The 18448-nt window shown below is 42.3% G+C and overlaps 1 protein-coding gene across 1 annotated transcript in view; it reads left to right on the forward strand.

The window, feature by feature from the left end:
• The window catches only part of LOC147117677 (F-actin-uncapping protein LRRC16A-like), a 494673-nt gene extending 482268 nt beyond the window's left edge, over positions 1-12405 (forward strand). Inside the window, exons 37-38 of the mRNA XM_085989391.1 lie at positions 170-322; positions 11217-12405. Coding sequence (XP_085845517.1) covers positions 170-322; positions 11217-11425 — 362 coding nt within the window. The 3' untranslated portion in view covers positions 11426-12405. The remainder of the gene's footprint in view (positions 1-169; positions 323-11216) is intronic.
• Positions 12406-18448: the final 6043 nt, after the last annotated feature.

Here is an 18448-nt window from a genome sequence, read left to right on the forward strand (position 1 = left end):
AGAAAACTCAATCTTTATAAATTCTTAAATGGAAAACTTCTGGACAACAAGAAAACTTAGTGAGCTAAAGGTCAATGCAGACCTTCTTCAGGTGTATTTTGTGCTGCTCCATTATGCATTGAATGTATGTATGAAGTAAAGATTAAAAAGTGCCCTTTTTCCCTGGTAGAGCTATTTGGACTTGATAGTAGAGCTGACACAGAGCATGATTCTGAAATGGCAAAAAATGGAGTACGTGTCAAAAGAACACTGAGGCAATCATCAACTGGCGCAGTGAATGATGCGAGCGAGATTGAGCGCAAGAAATCGCAGCCTATAACTGGTCAGAATTTTTGCCTTCCTGGAGTGGTGGTGGGTGAAGTTGGCACCAGCAAATATACAATTTATTCAGAGACATCCATACAAACTAATAATAAGTGCATTTCTGGAGTAACAAATTACAAAACTCTAACTGTAGTACAAAGTTGTATTATTGGATCTGGTGTATAATGGCATTTTCGCATCATAACCCCAGAAAAGGTTTGAGTGGGGCTCATGCAGAATGGATGTAAAATCTAAATCAGAAAAGATGAGCTTAAATGCTGAAGCATAAACCTGTCTTTGGTTTTAAAAACTGTTAATTTTCTCTTTTTAAAAATTATAAAACTTCCATGGCTATTGAGTTTGTACTTACATTTTGGATCACTTAACAGCGTGCAAGTCTGGAAGAAACTGGACTGGACTGCTACACAGTGGCTTTGAGACATTTAGGCTGTCGCTTTTGACTCATTGCAATGAAGCAGTCCAGTTTTCAAAAGACAGTACAACAGGATATATACCGTCCGTCCATGAGTGGCACGGACTGTGAACACACATTTTTGCTTATCAGATTGCTAGAAATTTGCTGGTGCCATTTTCATGCTTGGAGGCAGATCTCATACCTTGTGATTGAAAGCTGTAGTATCTCATTCCCTGTCTCATGTTTATTTTATACACTCAGAATCAAGCAACCTGTGAAATTTATGTACTGGGGATTCCATTATAACTGTGACTTCCGTTGAACTCAAATAAAATTAGCATTTTTTTTTAACATTTGGAATGATTACAGAAATTAAGAAGCTAGTTTGTTGAGTTAAAGCTAAGCTTCCAAAAGGACCAGGGATAGGGATGCTACAGTTGTGAAAGCTTTGCTTTGATGTTCGTCCTTATAGTGACGGTGATGGCTTCATTTGATATTTGGTTGAACAAAAATTTTCAAATTTCACCAAGTATTATGTCGACGACCCAGACTTTGCCACTAACATTTGTGTGCCACAATTTACGTGTTCATTTCATTCATTTTCTTTGTGATCACCATGTGAACATATACTGTGTGCTGTATTTCCTGAATACATTAATTCAGGCTGATTAATGAACTTAGTGCAGGATATATTTCACCAGTTTGGGAATAGAGCTGTTTAATTTTCTGCACCTCTTTGGCCTTTACTGTGCATATAAGCCTTTCATCCCCTAACTATAGCCTTGAAACATGTGATCTCTGTGTATGTAAAGAGATTGGGTAACTTTTAATGAAGATTACAGTGAGATTACAAAATGTCTTGCTCAGAAGAGGCTACGGTATTGATTGGTTAGTCCTTTGCAATTATGGACAATATTGTCCATGCTAATCTATTCTATCCTTAAGTTTCCAATTCTGCTCAGATTGTGAAGATGAAAAGCTGGATTTAGTTCACTTTTCTTCCTGATTTTCATCCCTCTCATAGGAACAGGAGTAGGCCATTCAGCCACTCGAACCTGCTCCACATTCAATTAGATCATGGCTAATCTGTACCTCAACTCCATTTACCCGCCTTAGTTCCATATCCGTTGATACCCTAACCTAACAAAAACTCATCTTCTGAATGCATTGACTCGGAACTAGGCAACAATGTTCCCTTTAAGCTGCGCAGCCACGCAGAGCTCTGCAGCACCCATGCAGCCAGCTCACCGGCTTTTAAATAGGAAAAACCGCACATGTGCGGTATTTTGAATGGGCGGCGCAGCCCCTTAAAGGAGCCACACATCCAAAAAAAAATTAAAGGCAGCATTGCTAGGCAACTGCTGCTACCTTTGCCCAGGTGGTCGTATTCATGTGTGAGTCTTGACTGTGCATATCAGCACAATATTCAGTTGTGGGAGAGGGGTGGAGGGGAGGGGCGGGGCATCACAATCGAGGCTGATCCAGTCTTCACTCGACGTCCACACATTCAAACGCCCAGCCAGGTTCATTGGGTAGTGATCTAGAGCAGGAACCCTGGCTGATTTCCTCCTACCCAACTCAGGACACTTTATACCAACTAACTCTGTGACCAAGACCAGTTAACTCAGTGCAAACTGGGGTTCTGGTCTGTAGGGCTTAGCTGCTAATTGGGTAGACTCATCCGAGTCTTCAGGAAAGCCAATTGTTATAACTTTTAATAATTTATTTTGAAGCTTAGGATTGATGTATAAGTAAACGTAAAGGACTGGTTTGAAGAAGTTGCTGATACAACACCAAAATATGATTTTTGTTTTAAAAATAATTTTAATACTTACTTGTTCAACCCCTACATATAAATAGATATTGGCAGGGAAGGAACCACTTACAGAAGGTGAAATTTAAGAAATGCGTTCAGGTAACCATCTCCATTCTGCTGTTTGCAAAGTCTCAATCTGGTCCATACCATCTGTTCTTTTTCTCCCATTGTTGCCAGCAGTGTTCTCAGTTGATTATTTCATCAGAAGTTGGTCAGAGTTCTGTTTGTGATCTCTGGGTTCTGAGTTTCTTCTTAGAGTCTTTCAGAATCTGTAGTGTGAGGTAATGCATTTGGGGAGGGCTAACAAGGCGAAACATAGAAACATAGAAGATAGGAGCAGGAGTAGGCCATTCGGCCCTTCGAGCCTGCTCCGCCATTCAATGAGATTGTGGCTGATCATCCAAATTCAGTACCCTGTCCCTGCCTTCTCCCCATACCCCTTGATCCCTTTAGCCTTAAGAAATATATCCAACTCTTTCTTGAATATATTTAATGAACTGGCCTCCACCGCCCTCTGCGGCAGAGAATTCCACAGGTTCACCACTCTCTGGGTGAAGAAATTCCTCCTCATTTCAGATTTCAGTCCTAAATGTCCTACCCCTTATCCTTAGACTATGACCCCTGGTTCTGGACTCCCCGACCATCGGGAACATCCTTCCTGCATCTAGTCTGTCCAGGCCTGACAGAATTTTATAGGTTTTGATGAGATCCCCTCTCATTCTTCTAAACTCCAGTGAGTATAAGCCCAATCGACACAATCTCTCCTCATACGTCATTCCTGCCATCCCAGGTATCAGCCTGGTGAATCTTCGCTGCACTCCTTCCATGGCAAGAACGTCCTTCCTCAGATAAGGCGACCAAAACTGCACACAATACTCAAGGTGCGGTCTCACCAAGGCCCTGTACAACTGTAGCAAGACATCCTTGTTCCTGTACTCGAACCCTCTTGCTACGAAGGCCAACATACCATTTGCATTCTTAACCGCCTGCTGCACCTGCATGCTTACCTTCAGCGACTGGTGCACAAGGACACCCAGGTCTCTTTGCACTTCCCCTTCTCCCAATCTATTGCCATTCAAATAATGTGCCTTCCTGTTTTTGCCACCAAAGTGGATAACCTCACATTTATCCACATTATAGTGCATTTGCCATGTTTCTGCCCAATCACCTAACCTGTCCAAATCGTACTGGTGTTTCATGACATCCTCCTCGCAGCATACCCTCCCACCCAGCTTTGTGTCGTCTGCAAATTTGGAGATATTACATCCAATTCCCTCGTCCAGATCATTAATATGTATTGTGAACAGCTGGGGTCCTAGGACCGATCCTTGCGGTACCCCACTAGTCACTGCCTGCCACTCGGAAAGTCCCCTGCCACAAGGGACTGCATGTCCACAGATCCCTGAAGGTAGCAGGACAAGTAGGTAAGGTGGTTAAGAAGGCATAAGGGATACTTTCCTTTATTAGCCGAAGCATAGAATACAAGAGCAGGGAGGTTATGCTTGAACACTAGTTAGGCCACAGCTAGAGTACTGTATACAGTTCTGGTGACCACATTACAGGAAAAATGTAATTGCACTAGAGAGGGTACAGAGGAGATTTATGAGGATGTTGCCAGGACTGGAGAATTTTAACTATGAGGAAAGATTGGATAGATGGGGTTGTTTTCTTTGGAACAGAGGAGGCTGAGGGAAGACTTAATTGAGTCATAGTCATAGAGTTATACAGCACAGAAAGAGGCCCTTCGGCCCATCATGTCTGCGTCGGCCATCAAGCCCTATCTATTCTAATCCCATTTTCCAGCACTTGGTCCGTAGCCTTGTATGCTATGGCGTTTCAAGTGCTCATCTAAATGCTTCTTGAATGTTGTGAGGGTTCCTGCCTCTACCACCCTTTCAGGCAGTGAGTTCCAGATTCCAACCACCCTCTGGGTGAAAAAGTTTTTCCTCAAATCCCCGCTAAACCTCCTGCCCCTTACCTTGAATCTATGCCCCCTGGTTATTGACCCCTCTACTAAGGGAAAAAGCTCCTTTCTATCTACCCTATCTATGCCCCTCATAATTTTGTACACCTCAATCAGGGCCCCCCTCAGCCTTCTCTGCTCTAAGGAAAACAACCCCAGCCTGTCCAGTCTCTCTTCATAGCTGAAACGCTCCAGCCCAGGTAACATCCTGGTGAATCTCCTCTGCACCCTCTCCAATGCAATCACATCCTTCCTATAGTGTGGCGACCAGAACTGCACACAGTATTCCAGCTGTGACCTAACTAGCATTTTGTACAGCTCCATCATAACCTGAGGTGTATAAAATTATGAGGGGCCTAGCTAGAGTCGATAGGAAGGATCTATTTCCCTTAGCAGAGAGATCAATAAGCAGGGGACGAAGATTTAAAGTAATTGGTAGAAGGATTAGAGGGGAGTTGAGAACTTTTTTCACCCAGAGGGTGGTGGAGGTCTGGAACTCACTGCCTGAGAGGGTGGTAGAGGCAGAAATGCTCATCACATTTAAAAAGTACTTGGATATGCACTTGAAGTGCCGTAGCCTACAAGGCTGGATAGCTCTTTGTTTTGGCCAGCACAGACACGATGGGCTGAATGGCCGCCTCTTGTGCTGTAAATTTTTATGATTCTATAGAAGTCCTTTTTTTATTCAGGAAAAAAGAGTATGCACATATATTTTCTGAAGTCACTATACAGTTTTCTCACAGAATATGTAAAGGAGAATGTATTGGCTGATTTTGGCTGTTGGTGTGGTTGTGCACACTCAGGGAACAGTGTGCACACTCAGGGAACAGTTGGCTATGAGAAGGGGACAGGATAATTTAGTGACGCAGTACCTGGGATTTGGCTGGATTAGGAGAGTGTCAAAGTTTCAGTCTGCGTAGCAAAGTAATCTTGCAGAGATGACTACTTCCCCTTTTTGGGGATTTGAAAAGAGGCTTGTGGTCACAGTACAGATTGGCTCATTCTTCCCTCCTTGAGGCTTGTCCTGGGTATGTGGAAGGTGTGCCTGAGTCATGAGGTTTCTAGAAAGTGCCTCAAAGTGCTTGGTTGATTTTTTTTTATCCACGTTTGTTTTGAATGAAATATAAGCCGCAGCTAACAGAGAATTGCTCTGGCCTACATAGTGGGTAGACCCAATAGGCATAGGCTGGTTCTGCAAGAATTGTGGGACTATGAGTAGAATGTGTGTATCATGTATCTTTCTGAATGCAGGTGTCTCTGACAATTGGAATGCAATTTGTGAAACATCTGTGGTGTGCAATATGCTAAATAAATAAACTTTATTTTGCTGCATGAGGTAGTTGTGAGTAGCTGCCTCCACATCTTTTTCTGTTCCTCCTGCAATCTGGAGGTCTGGGATTGTTAGCTTCTAGTCACAGGCCAGATTGGCACTTGCTTTCCCAGGTCCCCTTTGGTTTGTGCCTTGTAATTTGAAGACAAACATGGTACGCAGGTTGGAGATGAGTTTTGGAAGTGTTTATCGTGGACTGGAGGTACAGCTCCGGGGCAATCAACTTATAGTCAAATTTTTGGGATATTGGCCCAGTCAGGATAATTTTTGTCCACTCCCCTTTGACATGGCCATAGAGCTTCTGGCAGAAACTTTAGACATTCTCAGTACAGCCTAGAAAGCTGAGCACAGACTATCACTGTATGATAATGAAAGCATCTGTGTTATGCAACTTACCACTCCACCTAATTGTTCAACATTTTCCAAAATATCAAGGTGTTTGACTTGGTCTTAAGATACAAACTTAACTATACCAAAATGAAAGATATGGCTATCAAACAGGACATTTCACATACATCCACATATTTTACCTCTTTGCATAGTCCGTATATTGCTTCAAACACATAGGCATATTAACTATCACACTCAATGACTTGTACGAAAGAAATTTATCTCCACTTCCATTTCACCCCAGACTAATAATACATAGGGCCTTGGAAAGATAAAAGAACTTGCCCAAATCACTCTTGGGGAAAACCAAGCACAACAAAAATGAATACATTTCCCTGTGAACTCCGACATGTTCCAGTTGCTGCCAGTTAAAGTTGTTGCCCAACAACTCCAAGATCGCAACAGACCCTTTTCCAAGTTCCTCTGGCCAATTGAGAATCTGTGAATACATCTCAAATAGCTGCAACTTTCCCAATTTCATTAGGGATTCCTACTCCAGCCTGGAATCTGGCCTCCCTCTGAACATCGGACCAGGCATGGAGGCCGAGACCTCCCAGTTAATTCCCCTCGCACAACCTGCCCTTTGTAGATCACCATACTAGCAACATCAGCTCAAACCTGAAAAGAGGTTTGTACCAGCCTGGAAATCGCTCTGCCCTCTCTCCAATCTGGCTCTCTCGGGAATGCCTAGCTGCGTTAACAATAGTTGAATTCCGAACCTGACACATGCTGGGCCAATTCTTACATGGAAACAGATTATGCTCTTCTATCAGAAGACCAAGAAATTACACCTCATGCAACACATGCTGTGTACCAATGTATCATATCCTCTGGGACTCGGCAACGTTCCAAAACCTCTGACATAGAGCAGCTTTTTAGTTTTATATTATGCTTCAAAACTTTGATTCAGACTTTCACCAATGCCAGCTCTTTGTTTCAGCATCTGCATCGAATGCCATGGCTCCTTTCCAAGTAACTAATTTAGTGACACCTAACTATGTTGTGTTCCATTGTCCTTTGACTTAAGTGTGCAACCTGCCCCAAAGACAGCACAAGGGTTTTACATGGCAGACCCATTGATCACAGCTACAAAGATGTTGTAGCTCCATTGCTCCAGATGCACTCCTACATTCTGAAGTCAAGACAGGAAATCAAATGTTAGCTTGGAGAGTTTCCTAAGAACAGCCTGCAAAGTTGCAGTAATCAGTAATGATGTTGCCAGCCTCTAGGAATGCTTCCACTCTGATGACTTACACCAACAAGTAAAAATATTGAGGCAAATCTTCCTGATCCTAGGGCTACTCAGTTACCTGGCTGCAGTGAATATGGGGAAATTGGGCAGGGAATAGCCCCAGTAACAGGAAAAGCTGTTCTGTTTTATCTACCAGTTCAATCCACAAGTGTGTTGCTAGTAATTATATTCATACCTACAAATGTCCTCTGATGCCTAGTGCTGTACCTTCCTTCACTCTAACTTTCTCTCTTTCCTGCCCACACAAAGCAGGCACCGAAGTTGCACTCCTACTGCCATAGGCACCCACCAACAATATTTAAATTAACTGAATCCTGATACTCCAGCAAGGGCAGGAGTGGAGCTCAGCAGCATAGCAAGATTCCCACTACATCGCACTTAAGGCGGTGGAGTAGTTCTAAGGATTTTTGTCTCCAGTCTGTTTTTGGTGGAGATGGTGAAAAGAGGAATGTTGTCCAGGACACTGAGAGAACTCCCTGTTCTTCTGTGAATAGTGCTAAGGAATCTTTTACATCCAGGCACAAAGGGTCTCCTTGGTTTAAGATCGCATCCAAAAGACTTTACCTTTGACGTTGCTGCACTCCTTCAGTGCTAGTGTCGGCCTGTTCCAGTCCGAGAGTAGAGCTTTAACCACAACCATCTGACTCCCCCTAGTGGATTACTAACTGTAGGTGGAGGTTGAACTTCGGCCAAAGAAAAAGAAAGACTCAATATATAACAAGTAATCTGCCATTTCCAGCAGCAGTTGGGGACCGTGGGTTGAAAAGGCCAACAGAAATAATCAAATTTAACTATAAATCAGAATCCCATGAACTGGAAACCTGAAAAATAGTTATAAGTAAAGAATGAAGATTAATACAATAATAGATTAATAAATCGCAGTGTTCTAAAAGATCATTTGGAGGTGGTGGAGATGAGATGTTCAACCCAAATGTTTTGTTAGGCAAGAGTATTAAGGGATATGGAACTGAGGTAGGTAAATGGTGTTGAGATACAGATCAGGCATGATCAAACTGAATGGCAGAGCAGGCTCAAGGGGCTAAATTGTCTACTCCTGTTACTATGTTCCTAAATGAGTTGATATTCCAGCAGAGGTAGAAACCGCGTGGTACTCAAATCTGTTTGAGTTCTGTTATAATTCATACGGTAGTTGTAGTGAAGATAAGGCACATTGGGCTAAAAATAGGAGAGTGCTAAAAACCTGACAATGCCACCGCGGGCCAGAGCTAACAGCCGCCAAAATGAATGGCAATGGCAGGACCAGAATATTGGTGCTGGTTGCTAATTAACATTAGCCCAGCGCTAAACTCACCGTGCAAGGCCTTTTTCGTGGCAGGAGGTCCAATGTAGCGTGGAAGTAGTGTCATTGCAGCAAGAACAGCCTTCTCTTAAAGCAAGGCTGTCATTTTATAAAGGAGAAGTGCCTTCTAAAAATGAAAAAAAATTAAAATCATTTAAAAATAGGAAGTTTTTAGACCATACAGCTCAACTGCCTTCTGAAAAAAAATTAACATTAAAAAGAATTCCCAAATGGCAGTTTTCAGCTCTTAAAGCTGAATTGCCTTCCGCACCTAAAAAAAAAAAAAAAAAATGGGGAAAGTGCTTCAGCACTTGCACAAATGGCTCAGCAAGCCAGGGAAGGGGCACCCAGGGTCTCAAACGCAGCACTCCAGCTTTGTGCAGGGGGTCAACACGGCATGAGAGATCCTCTACCTACAGAAGCCAGGAGGCTCTCCAAAAAGACGTTAGTGGGACCAGATCACCGAGGCTGTCACTGCCAGCAGTGTCACCCCCACGACCATGGTTCCAGTGCCCAAAGAAGCTTCATGACCTCAGACCAGTGGTCAAGGTCAGTGAATGCATCTTCAAAAGTCGTCTCCTACCAACTGCACCACTAGCCTCACACACTTCTCAATGCATGACATCCCCCCTCCCTCCCCAATCACTCACCTACCAACAATCTGTACCAAACACAAGGCACAACTTCCATTCCTAGCTTCACCTCAACCCCTTGGAGGAGACGGTGCTGGCCATGCTTGCAGGGACATGGCTGAGCCCTTGGCCAGCGGTAGGGCTGAAAGGATACAAGATGCAAGTATCCTCATACGTTATCCTCCTTCTCGCATGCACCTCTTGCTTTCCCATGCTCCCTTCAGCACAACTCCACCCTTGTCCCTTCCTCATTTCACACACCCAAGAAATGCAGCCTGCCCAGTCAGTGGTTGACCAAGAAGAGGGAGAGGAGGGCGAAGAAGAAGAAACACCGTCACTCGATTTCACACTCCCAGCCACCAGCTCCTCAAGTTTGACCAGCCAGGCCATTTGCAGTGACCCCCACTGAAAGTCAGCAGCCTTCCATCAGCCATGCTGCAGCCACTGGGGTAGCACTGTGTAACATCAGTAGGATAGGCAAAGGCACACACAAGACAGTCACTAATGGAATGTATAAGGGTGATGAGTTGATTCCTTGATGTCATATTGGATGGATACATATATAAAGTTGGATTGGAAAGTTTGCTTTGTGGTGGCTTTTATTTCAGCATCGTGGCCAAGAGGACACTGTGATGGTCAGTAACAGAGGGAAGGTAAGGTGTGGGACAAATGGTGAAAGGGGAATTGAGGTTATGGTCACTGCGTATCGATCCTTTATCCAGGAACTCCCATCGGAATGAATGTTTCTACCCAAAATGTTAACCTGTCATTTTTTGTTTCAGATGCTTTGTGTTTCCAGCATTATTTGCATTTTTTTCATCCTTTATTCATGAGAGGGTGAATGTATTATTTGGATTGACAGTGCTTAAATTTTCATTGTTCCCTGAGTATGCATGTCTTATGTGTTTATATTTGTTTCTTATTCTTGACATTTATGTGAGGTAAGAGAAGTAACTTCCATTATGCGCTTACCAGTACCCTCTATCATCCAGAGGAGGTAAGTTCACATCATGACATGTTATCATCTCCCAGTCTCGCAAGCTTATTGGAGGGAAGCTCAAGTGGAAGTTGGGTACTTCTACATAGGAGGAGATGTTGACAGAAATGTCATCTGAAGCTGCTGTCTTACCCCAACTAATGTCTACTTAAGAGTGGCAATGACTTGGGAGCACATGCCTGATCCAGCCCTTCTGCTGGAGAATGGTCTGTTTATAATTGTGAGTCTAAGGAGAAAAAACCCAAATGTTTTATTACATATTCTCATTATTTTGGCCATTGTAATGCACAAGTGAACCAACTGTTGCAGATTAACAAAGTAAATTATCAGCTTCCAGAATTCTCCCCATCAGGTTTGAAAGCGTCTCCCGATTCATGAATTTTGGTTCCTAAGGTTTTCAAATAGGTGTTAGTTTTGTTTACAGTTTATATCTGGAGAAATGTGCTGCCATTAGCATCAAGCTGATTTGTATGCCTTGTACACTGCATGATCATAGCACAATTACAGGTTTAAATTCTGACCTATTGGTGATGGATTGTCTTTCCAGCATTTGAACTTCAACCACTGAATGGTGTTTTTATTTTTGCTTTGCATGACGGGACAAGGGGTGCATTTCAAAATGTCAGTTGCTTCAGGACAAGGCTTTAGAACCACCTCTACCTTCGAGACTAAGTTTCAATATAAAACCCAATCTTTTGAACATGCTCTCATGAACTATTAGTGACTCCATGTAACAGTTGTGTCTTTGTTCTGTTTTACCTTGTTTGATGTGTTTTAAACGTAATCTTTTCTTCTTCGTTGTTACTAAAAATCACCAGTACGCCAAAGTTCTGTGTCGGAAGCAAGTTCCAAGCAAAGCCCGCACTCCGAAGAAAGCAAACCAGGCCGATTTTCTGAGAATCAAGAGTTGCGAGTGAAGGAGAAGACGTCCAAGAGAGAGCGGCAACATTCGAAAACAGAGGGAAAGAATGGCAGCAAGTCCAGCGATTCTGGAGAGGAAGGAGACAAAGACTACATATTTGTATAGAGGCTTTGGGGTAGGGAGGTTGATCAGCACAAGAGCACACAGTGATACAAGCAATCAGGGTGTAAAGACGATCTGAGATGTTTCTATTCACCAGCCAACCATCAAATTAATACTTTTTTTAAAAACTGGAAAACCGCATCTGGATTCCTGGCTTTCAAAACAAACAATTATTTTTTTTTTTTAAACTTGATTCTTTAAAAGATTGCTTATTACATTTATTTACTGCAAGCATATTTTTATTTTCTCCCCCGTCATTCCTATCTCTTCACTTCATCCCTTTCCCCTGCTCCCGACCTCTGACAACAGTTAACATTCCTTTTTTTAAATTTTGCCTGCAAATGCCAGCAATTTCTCTCATGTCCTGGAATTCTGTGAAGCAGCTGTGAGGAATACATGCCTTGTACAAGGACATTGTAAACCGAGCAACCGAACTGGAAACTTTTTAGTGTCGGCTTCTGTACAACGTGCAGCAAGTTTACGGATGTACTCCTGTGTGCTTGTGTGTGTCAGATGTGCACGCAAGATATAATCCTGTATGCAATTGAGCAAAGTAATGATACTAATGGAGCACACTAATGAAATAAATTTGTATAATTTATTATAAATAAAAGGGGAGCTTGGATAAGCGTTTGTAATCTTCTAGCAGGGCATTTTTTGTCCTCCAGGTGTACAGATTCTCCATTTCAGATTATTAAATCAGTTTTCATAAACATTGCCATAAGCACAATGAGCAAGAATATGTAGGGACGATGGTATATCAGGTGGGGTGTAACTTTTAGCAGTTTCATGTTGGAACAGGGAAGTTTATTTTAATTTTAATCATTAGACTAGCTGATGATCTGTTTATCTACCCACTTTTACATCTGAAATGATTTAATCATTATGCCTTCCAGTGGCATATATTGCTCACTGTAGGTTAGTTCCAGTGTAGAGGGGATTTCTTCGTGTATATATTTGTACCAATAAAGAGAATGATTCTACAGTTTTGTTGCCATTGCATTACTGTTCCTCAGTCACAGTTCATCACCACATGTTGCACTGGTTTTGTCTTTGTACTGGGATGAAGGTGGTTATGGACACAACAGTCAATCACAGTGAAGGTAATTGAAGTATCAGCAATAAGGTAGTAGTTTGTTCATTTTGAGACTAAAATTGGAAAATTACTTGTGAATAACTTGCTGTGTATATATATGATTTTATCGTTCTAATTTGCACTTGGTCATTCATATGCATTATGGTTTTAGGTAATTTTGCACCATTTTCCCACTAAATGGTCTGACAATAATTCTGCCTTTATGATCTAAAATCTACTTCTTTTCACCTTTCGCCTTTGCACAATGTGGATCGGAAGGGTAACAATGATTCCAGTTGAGGTAAATTGAATGTTGGGATTTACATGAGATTTTCACCCCTCTTTCAGTTAAGCAGATAGATTGCACAAAAAACACTGATTCAATAAGCTAAAACGAATCAAATTTGTTATTAAAAGCAGGGAGATGAAGAGAATTAGACTAATAGTTTGCAAGAGAACTGTGATTTATAACAGACCATGAATATTTACAGCACAAAAAGATGCCATTTGGCTCGCTGTATCTGTGCTGGTTTATTGGACCGTTTTTCCACAGAGAGGATTTGGAAATGAGTTAAGTTTAAGTAATGTGCTTTAAATTAAAGTGGAATTTTACTGGTTTAGAATTTTCCGTGCAGCCATGTGCTGCAGTCACTGAGACAAAGAGGCGTTTATGTGTTAATGAGCCAATGACTATGGACGAAAGTTAATTCATTATCTTGTTTCAGATAGCAAGGGATAGTGCAGGAAAGTGGAGTTGAGGCAGAAGATTAGCCATGATCTTATTGAATGGCGGAGCAGGCTCGAGGGGCCGAATGGCCTACTCCAGCTCCTATTTCTTATGTTCAGACTTTTTACGAACATCCATGCCTATTATTTGCTTATTTAAGCCCAGCACAGCCATCTTTTGGGGGGAGGTAGTTTAGCTTTATTGGCAGACTGGAGGAACTGGAGTCTCAGCCTTGGCTCACTTGCCTAAGTCAGAAGGTCATGGGTTCAAGCCCTACTCCAAAGATTTGAGCACATTATCTAGGTTGACATTGAAGCCTGCATTGTTGGAAGTGCCATCTTTCACATGAGATATTAAACCGAGGAGCAATCAAGGTGGACATAAAAGATCCCATGGCATGATTCAAAAGAGAGCAGCGGAGTTCTCCTGGTGTCCTGGCCAACATTTATCCGTTGATCAAAACCACTGAAACAGATTATCTCGTCATTTATCTCTGTGCTGTTTGTGGGACTTTGCTGTGCAGAAATTGCCTGCTACATTTACCTATGTTACAACAGTGACTACACTTCAAAAGCACTTCATTAGCTGTGGAGTGCTTTGGGACTTCCTGATAACATAAAAGGCACTCTATAAATGCAAGTTCTTTCTTCACTAAATAGGGAAGAAGTCAGAGCAACAGTCCACCCACATCCTGTGATCAGAAGTAACAAAAATAATGGGTCAAAAATTGCGGTCGGAGTACGCCTCTGACCCGCGAAAGGAATACGCACCTACCTGATGGCGGCGAGGCTGCGAAAACTTGCGGTCTGAGGATGCGAGGCGGAGGGCAGCAAATGGCCCACAGATCCCAGAGACGCAGGTGGTGCGGAAGCATACTTGGGATCACATGGGCCTGGTCCTCCAACCACAAAACAGAATTCGATTTTAATAATTTCCGAAGGAAATCCCGTAATGAGAATCAATGCAATCACAAAATCAGATTTAATTACAATTTACAGGATTGGAATTTAATTCGTAATTAATTCTACCAGCCTCACTAAAAATTGAATTTTTTGATCATTTTCAAAACTCTAAACTGGGCCAATATTTGCAGAAACTCATTTGATACAGTGTATGTGTATAATTTCCAATCTGAAAATGTTTAAAGCAAGTCTGAGGTAGCCCCTTACGCTGATGTAAACAGGTCCTGAGCCTGTTTGCATCCACCGTAACATTTCTGTACACAATTGCGGGCCAGTCGGTGGGCAAATAGCTCAACTCAACGTTAAAAACTGCTTTTTCGTGGGCCATGTGAATGGCTTGTTCACGCGGAAATCCCGAACTTGCGGTGGATTTCAAAGGAGTTATGATGGCGTACTTGGAGTACGCCGCCTACTGACCGCAAAATCCAGGCCGTTATCCCATATTCAAGGTCAGTCAGTGCAATTAGATCCAAGTGGGGAACCTGGCCTAGCGAGGGAAGAATTGTTCATAAACTCAGAGCTAGTCAGAACCAAAAGGCTGTTAGCCCACTAATGTGGATAAGCTGTGGTGCCCAGAACTGCTCATACTGTTGTCAATCCATGGAAAATGATTTTCTGCAGAGGTCTGCTTCAGGAGCTTTGGGCTGAATTTGGAGTAATTGTCTGGAGCTTTGATTATTGAGTTGAGTTTAACTGTCCTTTTTTTGTGTGAATTCCTTATCTCCTTCCAATCGACTGCAGTTCATGAGTATATGTTTTACATGTGCACGTTCTCGTATATTAGCGAACGATTGTAAAAGGAATTTTAAGCACTCTGGGGATAATGGCACTTGCCTGCAGGTTTGCATTATGAAAAATAGGTCATGTTCCTCATTGTAAGACACTGCCTCTAAGCCGTGCTTAGCTTTACATTTTAAATTATTTATGCAGCACTTTTGTCCCATTGTGTTGATGAAAACACAAAAGAGAGAAGAACTGAAGTTGCAACTGTGGAGCATGCTCATAAGAATTCTACTATTCTAGTTCTGGACTCCAATGTGGCCAACAGTTTATTTGAGGTTCTTTCTATCTTTAGCATGAACAATAAAGGTTATTCAAGTTAATTGCTTTGAAATACCCCTTCACAAAAATTGATGTCTAGTATTTACATTTTAAAAACGTTAAAGTACATATTTTAGTTTGGCAAGCTGCAGAGATAATCCAACTCTTCATCTTTGACTAGTACAATCGAAAGCCACACAGTCCCATGGAAGAGCTGAGGATGTTGATATGTACCTTCTAAAGAATCAGCAGATTCAGGCAGGCTCACCGTCTCTACAGGTTTATGCCCAGAGTGACTGCATGTGCAGTGTTAGCACTTTTAAGCTACCAGACAATACTACTTATACCAGACAAAAAACTACTGGAGCTCCATCTTGACATTCTGTATTGGTCCAAAGTAATTGCACAGAATTCCACCAACAAAGCATCTATCCCTGCAACAGTAATGCCAGCTAGAACACTATTCTGTATATGCAGAACCTAGGATAGGCGAAGCATGCATTAATTAGACTTTAAGAAATCCCTGGCTTGCCCGTTGGCACTCCAGTAGAGATTCTCTTAAATGATTGATTTTGTCAGTCTCCGCTCCCGGTGTGGAGCATCGCCCGACAGGAGTGCAGGTCTCAAATAAGTCACCTAACACCATAGGGCTGATTCTGCAACTGGCATTTGTGTTGAGCGTGAAGCCGCACCAAATTGGCCCTCACATTTCTGTACTTTCTACAACCAACCACTAAGTTGAACTTCAGGAGAGCTTGGTGGTGTTATAGTTGTCTCATTAAATATAAAGGCCTAGAAATGGCGAAAAAATGGCGGCCGGTGCTCCTCCACCAGCTGGTGGTGGGTACCGCGACAGCTGGCATTTTTAGCAGGTCATCAGCGCTGCCGTTAACTTCTATCGGCAAGAGTATTTTAATGAGGTGGAGTGTGATGTCAATTGGCATGCAATGCCAAGTTGACGCCAGCTCTTCCATTTTGGAGTCCTCCGCTCACATTGCTACCCGCGCTAAATCACATCGGTATTTGCTGGCACTTTCAGCAGCATTAACAGCCATGAGGAGTCTGGCAGGACTCATGAGAATGGGCGCCAGAACTTCAAGCACGTCCTTTGCCAATGTTCTTTAAAACTTTCAGTTTTTGCCCATCGGAGGGGTGCATTTTCTGGCCGCTTTCCAGGAGGCCTCCAGTGTTTGTGGGTCAGTAAATCAATGGTTGAACGCCATTGCAGCGATTGAAAATGATCTGTGATAAAATCTCTCTTATCTGCATTCATGTTGTAAACAAACAAAAAAAAATCGCTAAACATCGGGTGGCAACTACTATTTTTGGAGCACATACAGCAACTGTTCGGGTCGCTCCTTTCTTCCTCGCTCCCCTACACTGCGAGCGGGAGACAGGCAGCCTTTGGCCTCCTTCTGAAATTCACGCTGCAAAGAGCGCATTGCACTAGCAAAGCGTCACGCTGATGATAATGAGCGGGCAATACCAAAATGTCGGTTCTGCCTGCGCGCTCTCGGCCGGCGGCCGTTACCCTTGACCGCCGATGTTACCGGCAGGTTTCCAGCATTCCCCAATTTCTAGACCAAAGTTTTTTTAAAATCCTTTTCCTGTCAATGTTCTCCCCTCATCCTCTCCTGGAGCTATGAATTCCTTGCCGGGGTATAGATCCATTTTGCTGGTCACTTTCTGCTCCCTTGCCTAAGTGACAACTTCCAGCCATGAAGGTGCGTGGGAAAATCAATTTGAAGGGTAGCTGTACATTTTTTTTTTAATGTATATTATCTCAAACTTAATCCTGTTGCAAGTTACTCTTCCTGTGTGCTGTTATGCATAGGGAGGCTGAGACAAATTTTAGTGCCCTACCTCTACCCTGGCTGAGAGAAGCTAACTCAGCATAGAACAAAGATCAAATCTGGGATTTTCCTGCTCCCTATTGCTACCTACCCCATCAACCAGTTGAGACATCAAGGACAAAAGAAAAACTGTTTCAAAATATCTTTCCAGAGTCCCAATACCATGCTTATCCTCAGCCTTTTTTGTAGTTTTGAGTTCATATTATGTGCTGCCTGGTCTTCTGCTAATCATTACAATATTGTCACCGCACATACTACAGTGACAAAGAGAAGCTGCTCAGTGATTTTGAAATACAAGTAGCTGGTTTTTAAAAGCCTATGTAAACAAAACATTGTTGCTCTCTTTGTCTATCAGGGTGACCTGTGGGAAACATGTCACTATCAATTCACCACACACCACACTTAATTGCATCAGAAGCCAGCAACATCCACATCCTGAGAATGAATTTGTTTACAAAAAGCCACTTCTTGACCAAGGTTGGTGTTGTCAGCTGAATGGGCTTCTGTTTGGAGACCAGAAATTGAAGGTTTCTAGATAGCTAAGAAATTCAGTTAAATTGTAGGTAACACTGACAAAGGGGAATTTTTTGGGGGACTTTTTAAATGTTTGTCCCTGGTCTTTTATAAAATGACCTTCTTGTTCGTTCTTTTGACTTTCTGATAATTCAATTTGCTCTAATTTGACCTTAATGAAATTAGGCTGGTACGTGACTGGTTGCAAGCCCACATAAACCTGGCTGCTTTCCTCCAGCTTTCACTTTGGATGTTCTTTGGTCTTTTGTATCTGTCCAGTTTAATTCTCCTTTTGCCGAGATTTGGAAATGATGCCCACATTTTTATTTTTTATGTCATTAAAATAATGAGTCCCTGAAGACATTGGAAGGGGAAAAAAATGTCATCTTTGAAATTATGCAATTTGAAATGAATAAACTCTGTTTGTATTTTTTTTAGATTGATTGAAGTGCCTGTTCTGACGGACACTAAAAATACAAAATGCAAAAATACTGCACATTCTGGAAATCTGAAACAAAAACAGAAATTGCTGGAAACATACAGCAGATTAGTCAGCATCTGTGGAGAGACCAGGCGCCCAATATTTCAGGCTTGTGCTCTTCACAACTGAATAGTAAGGGATGAGCAAGCATGTTAATAGAATCAAAAAAGGGAGGAGGGGAAAAAACAAAGGGTCAGTTTCAGTGGACTGCTTATCAGATCATCTTAGTCAGGTAATGGAAAGAAGCATTAAAGCGATTACAGACCTTGAAGAAACAAAGGACATGCAAATAAATAAGGCACGGTTGCACTTCAATGCAGATGGAGAAGTGCCTGAAGCCTTTAGTCCTGGTGAGGAATTTATCTTCAGTAAAC

This window comes from Somniosus microcephalus, chromosome 5 (assembly GCF_052327205.1).
Source record: "Somniosus microcephalus isolate GS21.2 chromosome 5, FLI_Smic_1.0, whole genome shotgun sequence".
NCBI lineage: Eukaryota > Metazoa > Chordata > Chondrichthyes > Squaliformes > Somniosidae > Somniosus > Somniosus microcephalus.